Genomic DNA, 16002 nt, shown 5'->3' with positions numbered 1-16002 from the left:
GTCAGAATCTTCTCTTTGCATGCTCGTAGTCTCTATGAGAATGATAGTCTGTTTGTATATAGTTATTTCGTTCCATTTCTTTCTTTATTAGTTCTGTAAATAGCATAGTTAGTTTAGCTAGTCACGCCATACAGGGCTTGCCCCGACCTGGTTGGGTGTGTCTATGCCCCACGTTCCGGGCTTTAAAAATTGTGTCTTGTGCCCTCGCTCGTTCTCTGAGAGCAATGAGCATGCTCATTGTCTCTACTGCCTGGGAGAGATGCACCTCACCACCCACCACCTCCCACCCAGATCCAATGGCACCACCAACAAGGCAAAGGAGAGCTGCAAGCACTCCAACTGACGCTGCAGCAGCTCCCTGTTGCAGATTACTGTGATTCACGGCATTTCCTCGCCGAGCGTCGCCCGTTCGGGCGAGATGTCACGTGCAAACCCCACCACTTCACTCCCTAAGGCAGGGGGCAAGGCCAAGTGGAAAAGAGAGGCACTGGCGCTGACGGCCGCTGCGCCAATTGAGCAACGAGACAGGCCACTGGGACATGCCCCTCTGACCTGTCAGGACACACCAGGCTCTGCTCTGCGCACCCCCTCAGTTCAGTGGCCAGCGGGACATGCCCTGGACACTGGGATGGGTGGAACTGTTGTTCCTGGTGACACTCTTCGACTTACTGTACCCCCCTCACCACTTCTCTCTGTTCTCTAGCCTCCTACACCAGCATATGCACCGATCCTCCTCAGCTGGGACCCACCTCTGCCAGTCACGGCACCGTCTGCATTCACAGCTCCACCACGACTGGAGGTTTCTTTGGACTCTGCGGGCTTCTCGGCAGAAGAGCAGTTCTTCTCCCTAGTCTCCCGACGTAGTTTAGACTCCCAAGCGCATCTGCCACACCAGACAGGGTACTCTCCAGTCCCACAGGGGTGGTACCCATACCCTGGGGGCCCCCAGTTCCCTCAGGGCCCAACCTCCTGGCAGCAATGGCCTACCTGGTACCCTTATTACCAGCTGTACCCACTGTTGATGGTCTTGCGCCATTCCACCTGGGCCCCTCTGCCAGAACCAATTGGCTTGGACCCGGAAGAGGACCCAGAGCACGACCTGGTACCGCCAGTTCTGCTGTAGATAATTTGTGCCATCTACGGGGGCTGACTTTCTTTTTTCCTAACCCACCCCAGCCTCGGTAGTGCATGTGGCCATGGAATGGGCATGTGAGCACTCCTCTATATATATAAATATATAGTATTTGCTATATATCTGTATAAAAGCCAGTCAGCTGCGAACCAGCTGAGCAGCAAACAGCAGAGCGGCTAACAGAGGGAGTTTGCCTGGGATCTGCCTGAGAGGAGGTACGCTAAGGGTTGCATTAAGGAGGCTGTGTTGATGAGTATCTGAATGCCTGTTGTGGGGACAGTTTGACAGTTTGACCATGTGCTTGATTGGTGGTTTGAAAAGTGTGAATAGGGAGTGCTTTGTTCCAGGTGAGCCTTGAGTGGGCCTGACTGTATAAAAGCCAGTCAGCTGTGAACCAGCTGAGCAGCGAACAGCAGAGCGGCTAACAGGAGTTTGCCTGGGAGTTCGCCTGGGGAGCGCCCACTGAGGCTTACATCTTGCCAGCTTCTCTGAGTAGCTACTACAACTCCTGAGTGAGCTCGTAGAAGGAAGGTAATATGGATGGGGACTGTTCAGCTGTTGTGACCTGCACTGGATGTGCCATGTTTGTCTTTCTTCCACAGGACTAAAGCGACCTTGTCTGTACAAAGTACAAGCTGGTCTCCATATTGGAAGAGAAGGTTCAAGGTCTGGAGCAACAGGTATCAACCCTGCGTTGCATAAGAGAAACTGAAGATTTCCTGGGCAGACGTCAGGATATGCATCTACGGGCACAATGTTCTGAAGATTCAGAGCAGGCTGTGCAGCAGGGACAGGAGGACGGTGAAGAAATTTGGCAGCATGTGACCTCCAGAAGAAGAAAGGGGGGCGCCCATGTACCAGCAACACAGATACAGGTAAGTAACCGTTTTCATGTCCTCTCCACAGATACTAATGCAGAGAGTGGACTAGATGATACATCTGAGCGAAGGGAACAGAAGGAGACTCTGCCAATTGGAAGGCATGAGATGCACTGTCCTAGGGTTGGGGGTTCCACGACCACCGCTCCCAAGAGAAGGAGGCGAGTGGTGGTGGTCAGGGACTCTTTCCTCAGGGGGACTGAGTCATCTATCTGCCGCCCCGACCAGGAAAACTGAGAAGTCTGCTGCTTGCCAGGAGCTAGGATTCACGATGTGACGGAGAGACTGCCGAGACTCATCAAGCCCTCGGATCGCTCCCCCTTCCTGCTTCTCCACGTGGGCACCAGTGATACTGCCAAGAATGACCTTGAGCGGATCACTGCTGACTACGTGGCTCTGGGAAGAAGGATAAAGGAGTTTGAGGCACAAGTGGTCTTCTCGTCCATCCTCCCCGTGGAAGGAAAAGGCCTGGGCAGAGACCGTCGAATCGTTGAAGTCAACGAATGGCTACGCAGGTGGTGTCGGAGAGAAGGCTTTGGATTCTTTGACCATGGGATGGTGTTCCAAGAAGGAGGAGTGCTAGGCAGAGACAGGCTCCACCTAACAAAGAGAGGAAAGAGCATCTTCGCAAGCAGGCTGGCTAACCTAGTGAGGAGGGCTTTAAACTAGATTCACCGGGGGTAGGAGACCAAAGCCCTGAGGTAAGTGAGGTAGTGGGATACCGGGAGGAAGCACAAGCAGAAGCACGCGAGAGGGCAGGGGTCCTGCCTCATACTGAGAAAGAGGGACAAACAGCGAGTTATCTCAAGTGCCTATACACAAATGCAAGAAGCCTGGGAAACAATCAGGAAGAACTGGAAGTCCTGGCACAGTCAAGGAATTATGATGTGATTGGAATAACAGAGACTTGGTGGGATAACTCACATGACTGGAGTACTGTCATGGATGGATATAAACTGTTCAGGAAGAACAGGCAGGGCAGAAAAGGTGGGGGAGTTGCACTGTATGTAAGGGAGCAGTATGACTGCTCAGAGCTCAGGTATGAAACTGCAGAAAAACCTGAGTGTCTCTGGATTAAGTTTAGAAGCGTGAGCAACAAGGGTGATGTCGTGGTGGGAGTCTGCTATAGACCACCGGACCAGGGGGATGAGATGGATGAGGCTTCCTTCTGGCAACTCACAGAAGTTACTAGATCGCAGGCCCTGGTTCTCATGGGAGACTTCAATCACCCTGATATCTGCTGGGAGAGCAATACAGTGGTGCACAGACAATCCAGGAAGTTTTTGGAAAGGGTAGGGGACAATTTCCTGGTGCAAGTGCTGGAGGAACCAATTAGGGGCAGAGCTCTTCTTGACCTGCTGCTCACAAACTGGGAAGAATTAGTAGGGGAAGCAAAAGTGGATGGGAACCTAGGAGGCAGTGACCATGAGATGGTCTAGTTCAGGATCCTGACACAGGGAAGAAAGGAGAGCAGCCGAATACGGACCCTGGACTTTAGAAAAACAGACTTTGACTCCCTCAGGGAACTGATGGGCAGGATCCCCTGGGAGAATAACATGAGGGGGAAAGGAGTCCAGGAGAGCTGGCTGTATTTTAAAGAATCCTTATTGAGGTTACAGGGACAAACCATCCCGATGTGTAGAAAGAATAGTAAATATGGCAGGCGACCAGCTTGGCTTAACAGTGAAATCCTTGCTCATCTTAACCACAAAAAAGAAGCTTAGAAGAAGTGGAAGATTGGACAAATGACCAGGGATGAGTATAAAAATATTGCTCGGGGATGCAGGAGTGTAATCAGAAAGGCCAAATCCCACCTGGAGTTGCAGCTAGCAAGAAATGTTAAGAGTAACAAGAAGGGTTTCTTCAGGTATGTTATCAACAAGAAGAAAGTCAAGGAAAGTGTGGGCCCCTTACCGAATGAGGGAGGCAACCTAGTGACAGAGGATGTGGAAAAAGCTAAAGTACTCAATGCTTTTTTTGCCTCTGTCTTCATGAACAAGGTCAGCTCCCAGACTATTGCACTGGGCAGCACAGCATGGGGAGGAGGTGACCAGCCCTCTGTGGAGGAAGAAGTGGTTCGGGACTATTTAGAAAAGCTGGAGGAGCACAAATCCATGGGGCCGGATGCGCTGCATCCGAGAGTGCTAAAGGAGTTGACGGATGTGATTGCAGGGCCATTGGCCATTATCTTTGAAAACTCATGGCGATCCGGGGAAGTCCCGGACGACTGGAAAAAGGCTAATGTAGTGCCCATCTTTAAAAAAGGGAAGAAGGAGGATCCTGGGAACTACAGGCCAGTCATCCTCACCTCAGTCCCTGGAAAAATCATGGAGCAGGTCCTCAAGGAATCAATTCTGAAGCACTTGGATGAGAGGAAAGTGATCAGGAACAGTCAGCATGGATTCACCAAGGTCAAGTCATGCCTGACTAATCTAATTGCCTTCTATGATGAGATAACTGGCTCTGTGGATGAGGGGAAAGTGGTGGACATGTTGTTCCTTGACTTTAGCAAAGCTTTTGACATCGTCTCCTGCAGTATTCTTGCCAGCAAGTTAAGGAAGTATGGGCTGGATGAATGGACTATAAGGTGGATAGAAAGTTAGCTAGATTGTCGGGCTCAATGGGTCGTGATCAATGGCTCCATGTCTAGTTGGCAGCCGGTATCAAGTGGAGTGCCCCAAGGGTCGGTCCTGGGGCCGGTTTTGTTCAATATCTTCATAAATGATCTGGAGGATGGTGTGGATTGCACCCTCAGCAAGTGTGCAGATGACACTAAACTGGGAGGAGAGGTAGATACGCTGGAGGGTAGGGATAGGATACAGAGGGCCCTAGACAAATTGGAGGATTGGGCCAAAAGAAATCTGATGAGGTTCAACAAGGACAAGTGCAGAGTCCTGCACTTAGGACGGAAGAATCCCATGCACCGCTACAGACTAGGGACCGAATGGCTAGGCAGCAGTTCTGCGGAAAAGGACCTAGGGGTTACAGTGAACAAGAAGCTGGATATGAGTCAACAGTGTGCCCTTGTTGCCAAGAGGGCCAATGGCATTTTGGGATGTATATGTAGGGGCATTGCCAGCAGATCGAGGGACGTGATTGTTCCCCTCTATTCGACATTGGTGAGGCCTCATCTGGAGTACAGTGTCCAGTTTTGGGCCCCACGCTACAAGAAGGATGTGGAAAAATTGGAAAGAGTCCAGCGGAGGGCAACAAAAATGATTATGGGACTGGAACACATGACTTACGAGGAGAGGCTGAGGGAACTGGGATTGTTTAGTCTGCGGAAGAGAAGAATGAGGGGGGATTTGATAGCTGCTTTCAACTACCTGAAAGGGAGTTCCAAAGAGGATGGATCTAGACTGTTCTCAGTGGTAGCAGATGACAGAACAAGGAGTAATGGTCTCAAGTTACAGTGGGGGAGGTTTAGGTTGGATATTAGGAAAAACTTTTTCACTAGGAGGGTGGTGAAACACAGGAATGCGTTACCTAGGAAGGTGGTGGAATCTCCTTCCTTAGATATTTTTAAGGTCAGGCTTGACAAAGCCCTGGCTGGGATGATTTAGTTGGGGATTGGTCCTGCTTTGAGCAGAGGGTTGGACTAGATGACCTCCTGAGGTCCCTTCCAATCCTGATATTCTATGATTCTATGATGATGATTCTCTACCTTCACTTATCCAGATAAGGCGGTGAAGTACCTGGACTCAAGGATCACAAGCTGTACTCCTCCGCAGCCCTGCAATTCTGTATATTGAATTACCAGGCTCTGCTGGCAAAGTATGATTTTAATAATTATGCCAAGCTGGCAGAGTTCTTGGAGGACATCCCACAGGACAAGCAACAGCAGTTCCAGGCCCTGGTGGAAGACTCCCTGGTTTTGGTTTTGGTTTGCTAGTTTGTTTTTCTGATAGCCTGAATTCTATTAAAAACTACAACACTTGTCTAACTTTTAAACATGCAATAGTTTTGTAATTTATAGAGTTGTCACCACATTGCGAAATCACTAAAGTCAAATAATTTTCATGTTCTATATCTCAGCCATTTCAGAGCTGCATCCACACAAGCAGGAACGGCAATGGCTGTCAATAGAGCTCTTGAAATATCTTTAAAGTGAAAGAACCAAGTAAACATTTGCTGCATGTTCTTTGTTAGATATCTATGAAAGTTTTATCCATCTCTTCCACAGCTGCACAGTAATGGACAGAGCAGGCATCCATGATATATACTTCTACTGCCTTTAGTCTGGGAGATGCCACTGTAACGCTTCTAAATCTGTTTGATGTGTAAGATTAAATAAGACATCACTGTTCAGCAAACTTTGCGGACTTTGCAAATACCCAGTTACACAAGCATTGTTTATCATATACTAATTTTTATTGACACTGTGGGAGATGATCCTTTAAAATAGAGGCATAAGGTTTTTGCATCAGCTGGAGTCATTTTTTAATGTAAAACTAAAACCTTTAAAAAGGTCTCTCTTAAATGTGCATTATGCAGTCAAATTAAATGACAGATTTCCCTTCCCTCCCCCACCCAAACTCAAACCCCTTTTTGTTTCCTCTCTGGAAAAAATGATTAGCACAGTTTAAAATAACTGTAGGATAAGATCTAAAATTGAAAATAGGCTTGGAATTCTTTTCAATGACACTGCCCTAAAAGTCTGGGAAATACACAAATGAGATGTCAACTCCAGATGAGCATCAGGCAGATTTACAGAGGTGATTTGCTTAAGAAATATTTACAAATGTGGAAAGACAGCATTTAATATTATATATACTGTGCATAGAGCGATCATTCGATCTTCAATTTTTAAAAAATAGCAAACTCCCTCTTCTCATGGGTTCTGAAAAAAGATGGATGCTGCCATTAATTACCAGCTTTCTAACCTAATTTAAATTTGCTAAGGTGTTATAAAAATTTGCTTTTTTGAGAAATCTCTTTTTTACAAATAAACCTGGTCTAAAGTGGTTTGAGCATGGGACAATAAGCCAAGAACTCCCGAGTTATAATGTTGGCTCTGTCACTGTCTTGCTGTGTGGTCTTGGCAATCCCTAAACCCATACCTGCTCTCTGGTTTTGATTCATCCAAAACTGAAAGGGGGCTAAAAGAAAAGGAGTACTTGTGGCACCTTAGAGACTAACCAATTTATTTGAGCATGAGCTTTCGTGAGCTACAGCTCACTTCATCAGATGTTTACCGTGGAAACTGCAGCAGACTTTATATACACACAGAGAATATGAAACAATACCTCCTCCCACCCCACTGTCCTGCTGGTAACAGCTTATCTAAAGTGATCATCAGGTGGGCCATTTCCAGCACAAATCCAGGTTTTCTCACCCTCCACCCCCCCACACAAATTCACTCTCCTGCTGGTGCTAGCCCATCCAAAGTGACAACTCTTTACATAATCAAGTCGGGCTATTTCCTGCACAAATCCAGGTTTTCTCACATCCCCCCCACCCCCATACACACACAAACTCACTCTCCTGCTGGTAATAGCTCATCCAAACTGACCACTCTCCAAGTTTAAATCCAAGTTAAACCAGAACATCTGGGGGGGGGGTAGGAAAAAACAAGAGGAAACAGGCTACCTTGCATAATGACTTAGCCACTCCCAGTCTCTATTTAAGCCTAAATTAATAGTATCCAATTTGCAAATGAATTCCAATTCAGCAGTTTCTCGCTGGAGTCTGGATTTGAAGTTTTTTTGTTTTAAGATAGCGACCTTCATGTCTGTGATTGCGTGACCAGAGAGATTGAAGTGTTCTCCGACTGGTTTATGAATGTTATAATTCTTGACATCTGATTTGTGTCCATTTATTCTTTTATGTAGAGACTGTCCAGTTTGACCAATGTACATGGCAGAGGGGCATTGCTGGCACATGATGGCATATATCACATTGGTGGATGTGCAGGTGAACGAGCTTCTGATAGTGTGGCTGATGTTATTAGGCCCTGTGATGGTGTCCCCTGAATAGATATGTGGGCACAATTGGCAACGGGCTTTGTTGCAAGGATAAGTTCCTGGGTTAGTGGTTCTGTTGTGTGGTATGTGGTTGTTGGTGAGTATTTGCTTCAGGTTGCGGGGCTGTCTGTAGGCAAGGACTGGCCTGTCTCCCAAGACTTGTGAGAGTGTTGGGTCATCCTTTAGGATAGGTTGTAGATCCTTAATAATGCGTTGGAGGGGTTTTAGTTGGGGGCTGAAGGTGACGGCTAGTGGCGTTCTGTTATTTTCTTTGTTAGGCCTGTCCTATAGTAGGTAACTTCTGGGAACTCTTCTGGCTCTATCAATCTGTTTCTTTACTTCTGCAGGTGGGTATTGTAGTTGTAAGAAAGCTTGACAGAGATCTTGTAGGTGTTTGTCTCTGTCTGAGGGGTTGGAGCAAATGCGGTTGTATCGAAGAGCTTGGCTGTAGACGATGGATCGTGTGGTGTGGTCAGGGTGAAAGCTGGAGGCATGCAGGTAGGAATAGCGGTCAGTAGGTTTCCGGTATAGGGTGGTGTTTATGTGGCCATTGTTTATTAGCACTGTAGTGTCCAGGAAGTGGATCTCTTGTGTGGACTGGACCAGGCTGAGGTTGGTGGTGGGATGGAAATTGTTGAAATCATGGTGGAATTCCTCAAGGGCTTCTTTTCCATGGGTCCAGATGATGAAGATGTCATCAACATAGCGCAAGTAGAGTAGGGGCTTTAGGGGACGAGAGCTGAGGAAGCGTTGTTCTAAATCAGCCATAAAAATGTTGGCATACTGTGGGGCCATGCGGGTACCCATAGCAGTGCCGCTGATCTGAAGGTATACATTGTCCCCAAATGTGAAATAGTTATGGGTAAGGACAAAGTCACAAAGTTCAGCCACCAGGTTAGCCGTGACATTATCGGGGATAGTGTTCTTGACGGCTTGTAGTCCATCTTTGTGTGGAATGTTGGTGTAGAGGGCTTCTACATCCATAGTAGCCAGGATGGTGTTATCAGGAAGATCACCGATGGATTGAAGTTTCCTCAGGAAGTCAGTGGTGTCTCGAAGGTAGCTGGGAGTGCTGGTAGCGTAGGGCCTGAGGAGGGAGTCTACATAGCCAGACAATCCTGCTGTCAGGGTGCCAATGCCTGAGATGATGGGGCGCCCAGGATTTCCAGGTTTATGGATCTTGGGTAGTAGATAGAATATCCCCGGTCGGGGTTCTAGGGGTGTGTCTGTGCGGATTTGATCTTGTGCTTTTTCAGGAAGTTTCTTGAGCAAATGCTGTAGTTGCTTTTGGTAACTCTCAGTGGGATCATAGGGTAATGGCTTGTAGAAACTCGTGTTGGAGAGCTGCCGAGCAGCCTCTTGTTCATATTCCGACCTATTCATGATGACAACAGCACCTCCTTTGTCAGCCTTTTTGATTATGATGTCAGAGTTGTTTCTGAGGCTGTGGATGGCATTGCGTTCCGCATGGCTGAGGTTATGGGGCAAGTGATGCTGCTTTTCCACAATTTCAGCCCGTGCACGTCGGCGGAAGCACTCTATGTAGAAGTCCAGTCTGCTGTTTCGACCTTCAGGAGGAGTCCATCTAGAATCCCTCTTTCTGTAGTGTTGGCAGGGAGACCTTTGTGGATTAGTATGTTGTTCAGAGGTTTTTTGGAAATATTCCATGAGACGGAGACGTCGAAAATAGGATTCTAGGTCACCACAGAACTGTATCATGTTCGTGGGGGTGGAGGGGCAGAAGGAGAGGCCCCGACATAGAACAGCTGCTTCTGCTGGGCTGAGAGTATAGTTGGATAGGTTAACAATATTGCTAGGTGGGGGCTATTATTTACATTTGGATGTGGCCAAAACCTTGGTAAATTATCGGTTCTCCCGAGATTTCTGCCACCTTTGGGCCATGACCTGATGGTAACAGCTGATCTTCAGAGTGCAGCTTGTGAGTTCTCAGCATCATCTTGACCTCAGCCCTAGATCCGATTCACCCTTGACATTGAACTCTATCCCAAATGTGAATGAGAGCTGAATTCCAACACATCGGCCCACCTTTCCTATCCAGCCAGCCCGGTCTGATTAAGAGTTTGGGATGAAAACTGTGTACGGCTTGTTGGTTTGATACGGATTTAACTGCAAACCAGACAAAATGTAGGAACTGTGGAGAATTTCCTATTTGTTCAAAAATAGGCCTGCACTGAACCTCTGCACACTGAAATTGTTGAGATTTCCACAGTTCTTCCCTGCAACTCCTAGGGAAAAGCCACCAAAAAAAAAAAGAAAAAAGAGAGAGAGAAAGAAATGTTGAAATGTTTTACTGACAAAAACCCCTAGGTTTAGAAAGAGGAGAAATATGTTAACTTTGAAGTTTTCCTCAGGGGTGAGAGTTAGTGTAATAAAAATATGCACAATAAGTTTATTAAAGTGTCAATTTTGACTTTATCCACAGGTAATCATCATGTTTTCTCAATACTGAGCTCTGCCACAATGAACAGGGAGACAGTTATGCAAATAAAAATAGGTCCCACCCTTGTCCACCATGCTGTACAGCAACTGAAATCAAGGACACACCTTCTCTCTACCTCTGTTCTCTGTGGTTACTGAACTTTTAGCACATAGAATGAAGAATCATCCCTCACAAAGCACTTAAGGGTTCGTCATATATCGCAGGATTTCCTGCTGTATCCTATTTTTATTACAAACTCATCCTGCTTTTATTTCATTTTTTTTTAACTAGGCACAATTAATGACAACGAGAATTTGTCATTATATAAAGTTAATGTTAAATTCTGAAGTGGTGCCAATGACTGAAGGAAGACTATTTCCTGATAACTTACATTTCAAACTACCAAATATATCAGTTATGTGCCTTTTCACATGCCAATCCATGGCTCTTCACTTGATATATGATATTAATTGCATCTCTTTGCTGAAGGGGAATTGCATCAGAACTTGGCTACAGGAAACTAGTCTAGGTGAAACTAAAACTGTATTTTTAAAACAAATTGTCACTTTGAATTATTTTTGTCAAACATTTCCTTTTGGAGACGGCTTCAAACATTGTCACCATTAATTTAGATAATTGCAATTTAGCCAGACTTAAGTAGTAAGAGCCAATTTACTTATTCTTTGTACTGAGGCTTTTCTTTGTAATAAGGTTTATGGCTGGGCTTGCTGTCACTCACTGCTGGGTAGCTTGTAAGTTAGCAGTAGTGTGAAATTGGTGCCCGGTGTGCCTAACCAGAAGTTTCAGTCACCAAAAATCTGGCCTTTCTTTTGCCTTCAGAAAAGAGATCATGTTGCTATGAATCCAAATTATGATGCTTTATTTATACAATGTACAGCAACTCTCACAATTAAATTTAAAAAAAACCCACAAGTGTTTTGCTCTCTTTTCTCCCTTTTCAAGGGCACCAACTTTGTGGTGTCACGGCAGCAAGCCGTGAATAATGTATGAAATAAAACCCTCCTGCAGAGAGACTAGATAGACAGTGCTTTTCAGTTGTCTGGACTATTTGCATCTCACTAAATATATCTAGAGAAGCCTTACAGGACTAAAAGTGTGCCTCTCTGCCTTTTTACTTCTGGACAAAATTTTAGAGCTACCAAACTTTAAAAACATCCTAGCCCTTAATAAACTGCTTTATACTTTTTATAAAACCCAAAGCTTGATGTACAATTCTATAAGACAAATAACAGGATTGAAAATGAAAATTGGCAGCAAAGATTCTTTTCCAGTTTACTCTTTAGTAAAGATCATGAAGTAAAAGTTCTCCTGGGTGAAGCAATATATGTTCCAGAGACGAGGGGCATATGGTAAGAGCAATGCCATTCCTGTCAGTGGAATTGTGCCCACTTTCTCCAACAGTGAATTTGACTCAGGAGTATGTCACTGCAGGAAAGCTCTAGTTCCCATTATCATTGAGTTTTAAATTCAGAGCAAATTAAATAGCCAGCCAATTTGCATCTTAAAGGATGATTTGGAACAGAAATAGAATGGAGATCAGAGAAACATGATGTAGCAAGTCCTTTGAAAGTCTCTTAATGTCAGTGAATAAAAAGAACTTATAAATCAATACATGACTCTTCTAGACACCAGTATGAAGTTGTAAAAGTAGAAGTGATATGCTGCAAAGCTGGCATATTTGCAAGAATTCAAGCTATTGCATTCTGGATACTTTGTATCTGGGGAAAGATGTGGTTGCATGCTCTGTAAAGCAAAAGGTTACAATCCTCTTACATCAACAAAACAAGAGCCTTCACAAGAGGTTCAGAATCATTCCACCAGAGTCACAATTTCACCCTCACAATGTCCCACAAATGGCCTTATTGGAAAAACCCTCTCTCCCTGTGTTTAGGCAGGCTAGGGAGGTGCCTGTGTAACCCATGTGCCTAATAGGGAGATATCTCTTTAAGAGACCCATGGCAGGGGGAGGTAGGAGTGAGCTGTGTCTGGGTCATTGTTGTTTGTTTGTTTGTTTTTTTAATCTTAGCCTGGTTTATAGCAGTCAACAAACAAGATACAGACTTATGGAATATTAGTAAGCAAAAAAGCCCCCCCACACCCATTGTCCATCACTCCAAACTTCAGGTAACAGATCTTGATGAGTGTTCAGCCACCAACAATGACGTTGTTGATAGGGATATGGATCAATTTCACAAAGAAACCAATAAATCCCATTATCGCAAAACCTATTGCTGTTGCCATGGCAATCTTCTGGAATTCTTTTCTGTCCGGCTTAGTGCATCTTTTAACAAGCCCGATGGAATCGTTTACAAAGTGACGGCTGAGCTCAACAAATTGCATTGCTTGATCCATGATTGCCTGAGGCTCCGGGGCCAAGCGAACTGCTCGCGCAGGCAGATTAAGCACTCCATATCCAGAAGCTTTTGGAATTGGGTGTGGTTGTTTTGGGTCTGCTCCAGTAGGTTCCCTGTTGGGTCAGACTCCATGAGGGCAAACAGTCAGGGCAGCTGCTTCGCGGGGGGCCACGTGCCCTGTGTGAGCTGGGAGAAGCTGAGCCCAGGAGCAGGAAGCAGGCTGTCGTCCCTAACTCTGATGCATTTTGCAGCAGATCAGTGATATTGTTAACCCTCGAACAGGGAAGCAGCGCAATGCTAATTATAGCCAGGGAAAATTGGCAGGGAAAAATATTTCTTCTATTTTAACTGTACGCTTTAAAGGTTTTGATTTTAGCCAAACTGTTCTAGTTAAATTGTCTCAACTCGTCGGAGTCACCAACTTTTTTTTAAGTGCAGTAATGGGGGAAGAGTCGTTTCTATTTTGCTATTCTCAGTTTTGTATTTTCTTGTAACCAGGTTTTCTTTAAATCTATCCAGGTAACGCAGTGATTGGTTAATGAGTTAGCTGACTGGCTAGCAGGGATTTCAGCAGAGGAAGAGTCTGCCTGGATTCCAACTGAAGATCCCTACATGCAAGTGGAGGGAAGATGTTGTTTTAGACTCATCAGACTGTATAGATTTGGTGATCAAAGAATCTAACTGAGACTTAGGTGTACAAAACCTAAGCTTTTGGGAACTTTCAGTTTCTTCTCCCTGTATTTCTGTGGGGACTGAACTGTTCAGATTTTAATTTGTTTTCTTTATTTCTGTTTATGTATAACTGAAGATAATGTCTATGGATTATAAAATAGCCATGTCATGCTGTAAAAATTAGATTATTATTTGTTTCTTTATCAGAAGATTTTTTAAAGTTATTTAATTAAATTCATTTCTTTAGTTCCTTTTGGGACTTGAACGTGGGGAGGTTGACCCTGTGCAGTTCTTGCTGAAAATCCTGAGAACCTGAAGTCTGGGTCTCCAACTACGCTTCTATGGGAGTTGGGTTTGGTTTTTTTTAGGCACTGGAGAAGGGTAATGAAGTGAACTCTAGCCCACCCACAGGTTACACGTGAGCTTTCTTGAACTGGCTGTACCAAAAGCTTTATTTTGTTACAGCTTGGCTGAGGAAGAGTGGACAGTACCCACCACTGTCTTCCTGTGTAATGCATGAAATGAAAAGAATCTGCCAGACAGACCAGGGGTTCTCAACATTTTTCTTTCTGAGGACACCCGTGACGGGTTAGACACCCTATCTGGGATGCCACCTGATGTTCTGAGGTTTAACTGAGACTCTCCTGCTCCACCAGCCTGGATTCCCTCTCTCTGTTTTACTGAATTAGGCTCTCTGGCCTCTTGCAGCACTCACACACAGGTAGAGACACACCCAGCTGCAGACAGACTGAAATCAGTTCTGTGTGAGAAGGCTCCCCCAGCACTCATGAGAGAGAGAAACCCAAAAGTATGTTGTCTTGCACTGTATAGAAAAATCTGCACAGCCCAAGCTCAAAAATTCACCCTCTTCCTCAGTGTGAAGAGAGAGATGCATGACTTCTAGACCCCCAGTTAGAAATTACATAAATTGGGTTTAATAACAAAACAAATTTTATTAACTATAAAAGGCAGATTTTAAGTGGTTAAAGAGATAGCAAATTGAACAAAGTAGATTACTAAGCAAGTAAAACAAAACACGCAAACTAAGCTTGATTCACTAAAGAAATTGGCTACAAATAGTAATTTCTCACTCTAAATATTGTCAGATTACAGAAAGTCTTGAAAGGCAGCTGCACCGGCCTGCAGCTTGAGACCTCAGGTATTATATTACAAGCCAGATGCCCTTCCAGCTTGGGCTCAACCCTTCTCCCCCAGTTCAGCTCTTGCTTCCAGGTGTTTTTCAGTGTCTCTTTGGGTGGTGAGGCAGAGGAGAACCACGATGATGTCACTTCCCGGCCTTATATAGATTTTGGGTATGGAGGAAACCCTTTGTCTTCCAGTAGAAAAACACTGATGGAGGGGTGTGGGTCCAGTATCAAGTGACCCTGACCATGTCTCTGCAGGCCTGTGGCAGCCATTACTCTCAGGCTGTCTGGAGCATCCACAGGAAGACTAAGCTCTTTCACAGTCCATTGTCTTTGCTAATGGGCCATCAGCCCTGTTTGGCTTTTCATTGTTGTACCTGCAGGGCTAGCTGTAGGTGACACCCAAAGCAGCACATATGAAATACAGATACATGGTCAATATTCCTAACTTCAGATACAGAAATGATACATGCATACAAATTGGATAATCACATGCAGTAAATTATAACCTTTCCAAAGATATCTTATATGAGCCATCTTGCATAAAGTATATCTCAGTTATGTCATATTCATATAATGAGCATATTTTCATAAAGAGTATGGAGTGAAACGTCACACCCCCCCAATGTGCTATAAAAACTCCACAGCCCACCCGTGCCATAATAACTGGATTTCTGCATATAAAAGCCAGGGCCAGCGTTCAGGAGTAGCAAGCAGGGCAATTGTCTGGGGCCTTATGCCACTGGGGCCCACACAAAGCTACATTGATCAGGCTTCAGCTTCAGTCCCAGATGGTGGGCTCAGGGCGCAGGCTTCAACCCCGTGCGGCAGGGTTTGGCTTTCTGCCTTGGGCCCCAGTGCATCTAATGCTAGCACTGCTTGGTGACCCCCTAAAATCTGCTTGCGGCCCCCCAGGGGGGCCTCAGACCCCTGGTTGAGAACCACTGAGATAGACTATAGGATTCCTGGGAATGCAAAGTCATTCACTGTGATGTTTTATTGGTGTTTTATAACATCCAGTCATTCACCTTGATAATATTTTATTTCCAAATTCTTATTGTTTCTCTCAGATGTGGCTGCAGAATCTCACCAAGTCCAAAGATCTCAAAGCAAACAAAAGTTAAAAAAAAACCCAAAACCCACAATAAAACCTAATTACATTTAAAAGTTTTTAAAGTATGATTTGCTTCCCCTTGCAAAGAGCCATTCAAGTACTTCCAGGATAGTCATGGTAGCTCCAACTGTTTTGAGCAAGAGTCTTCCCTCAGTCTTCATTTTCCAATAACACTATCTGGAACCTCAATATTAACTTTAACATATTTCTGAAGTTGTCAATGTTTTGTTTTGTTCTGATCTGAGCTAGCATGTTTTTCATTAGTTAGCAGCAAAACTCGTGA

At 45.1% G+C, this 16002-nt stretch overlaps 1 protein-coding gene and 1 pseudogene across 6 annotated transcripts in view; one reads left to right on the top strand and one right to left on the bottom strand.

Annotated features, from left to right (window-relative positions):
- Positions 1-13638, top strand: part of CPQ (carboxypeptidase Q) — a 293319-nt gene extending 279681 nt beyond the window's left edge. For 4 of the 6 annotated variants that reach the window (XM_075125038.1, XM_048841281.2, XM_048841282.2 and 1 more), the window contains one exon: positions 704-866. In XM_075125038.1, coding sequence (XP_074981139.1) covers positions 704-851 — 148 coding nt within the window. In that variant the 3' untranslated portion in view covers positions 852-866. Of the gene's footprint in view, positions 1-703; positions 867-1734; positions 2008-13307 lie in introns of those variants that run through there. The other 2 variants (XR_012666912.1, XM_048841284.2) reach the window with 2 other exon arrangements.
- LOC125632696 (protein transport protein Sec61 subunit gamma pseudogene) lies at positions 12505-12810 on the bottom strand (annotated as a pseudogene).
- Positions 13639-16002: the final 2364 nt, after the last annotated feature.

This window comes from Caretta caretta, chromosome 2 (assembly GCF_965140235.1).
Source record: "Caretta caretta isolate rCarCar2 chromosome 2, rCarCar1.hap1, whole genome shotgun sequence".
Classification (NCBI taxonomy): domain Eukaryota; kingdom Metazoa; phylum Chordata; order Testudines; family Cheloniidae; genus Caretta; species Caretta caretta.
Note: the sequence above shows the minus strand (reverse complement) of the source record. Positions and strands in the feature narration are given on the sequence as shown.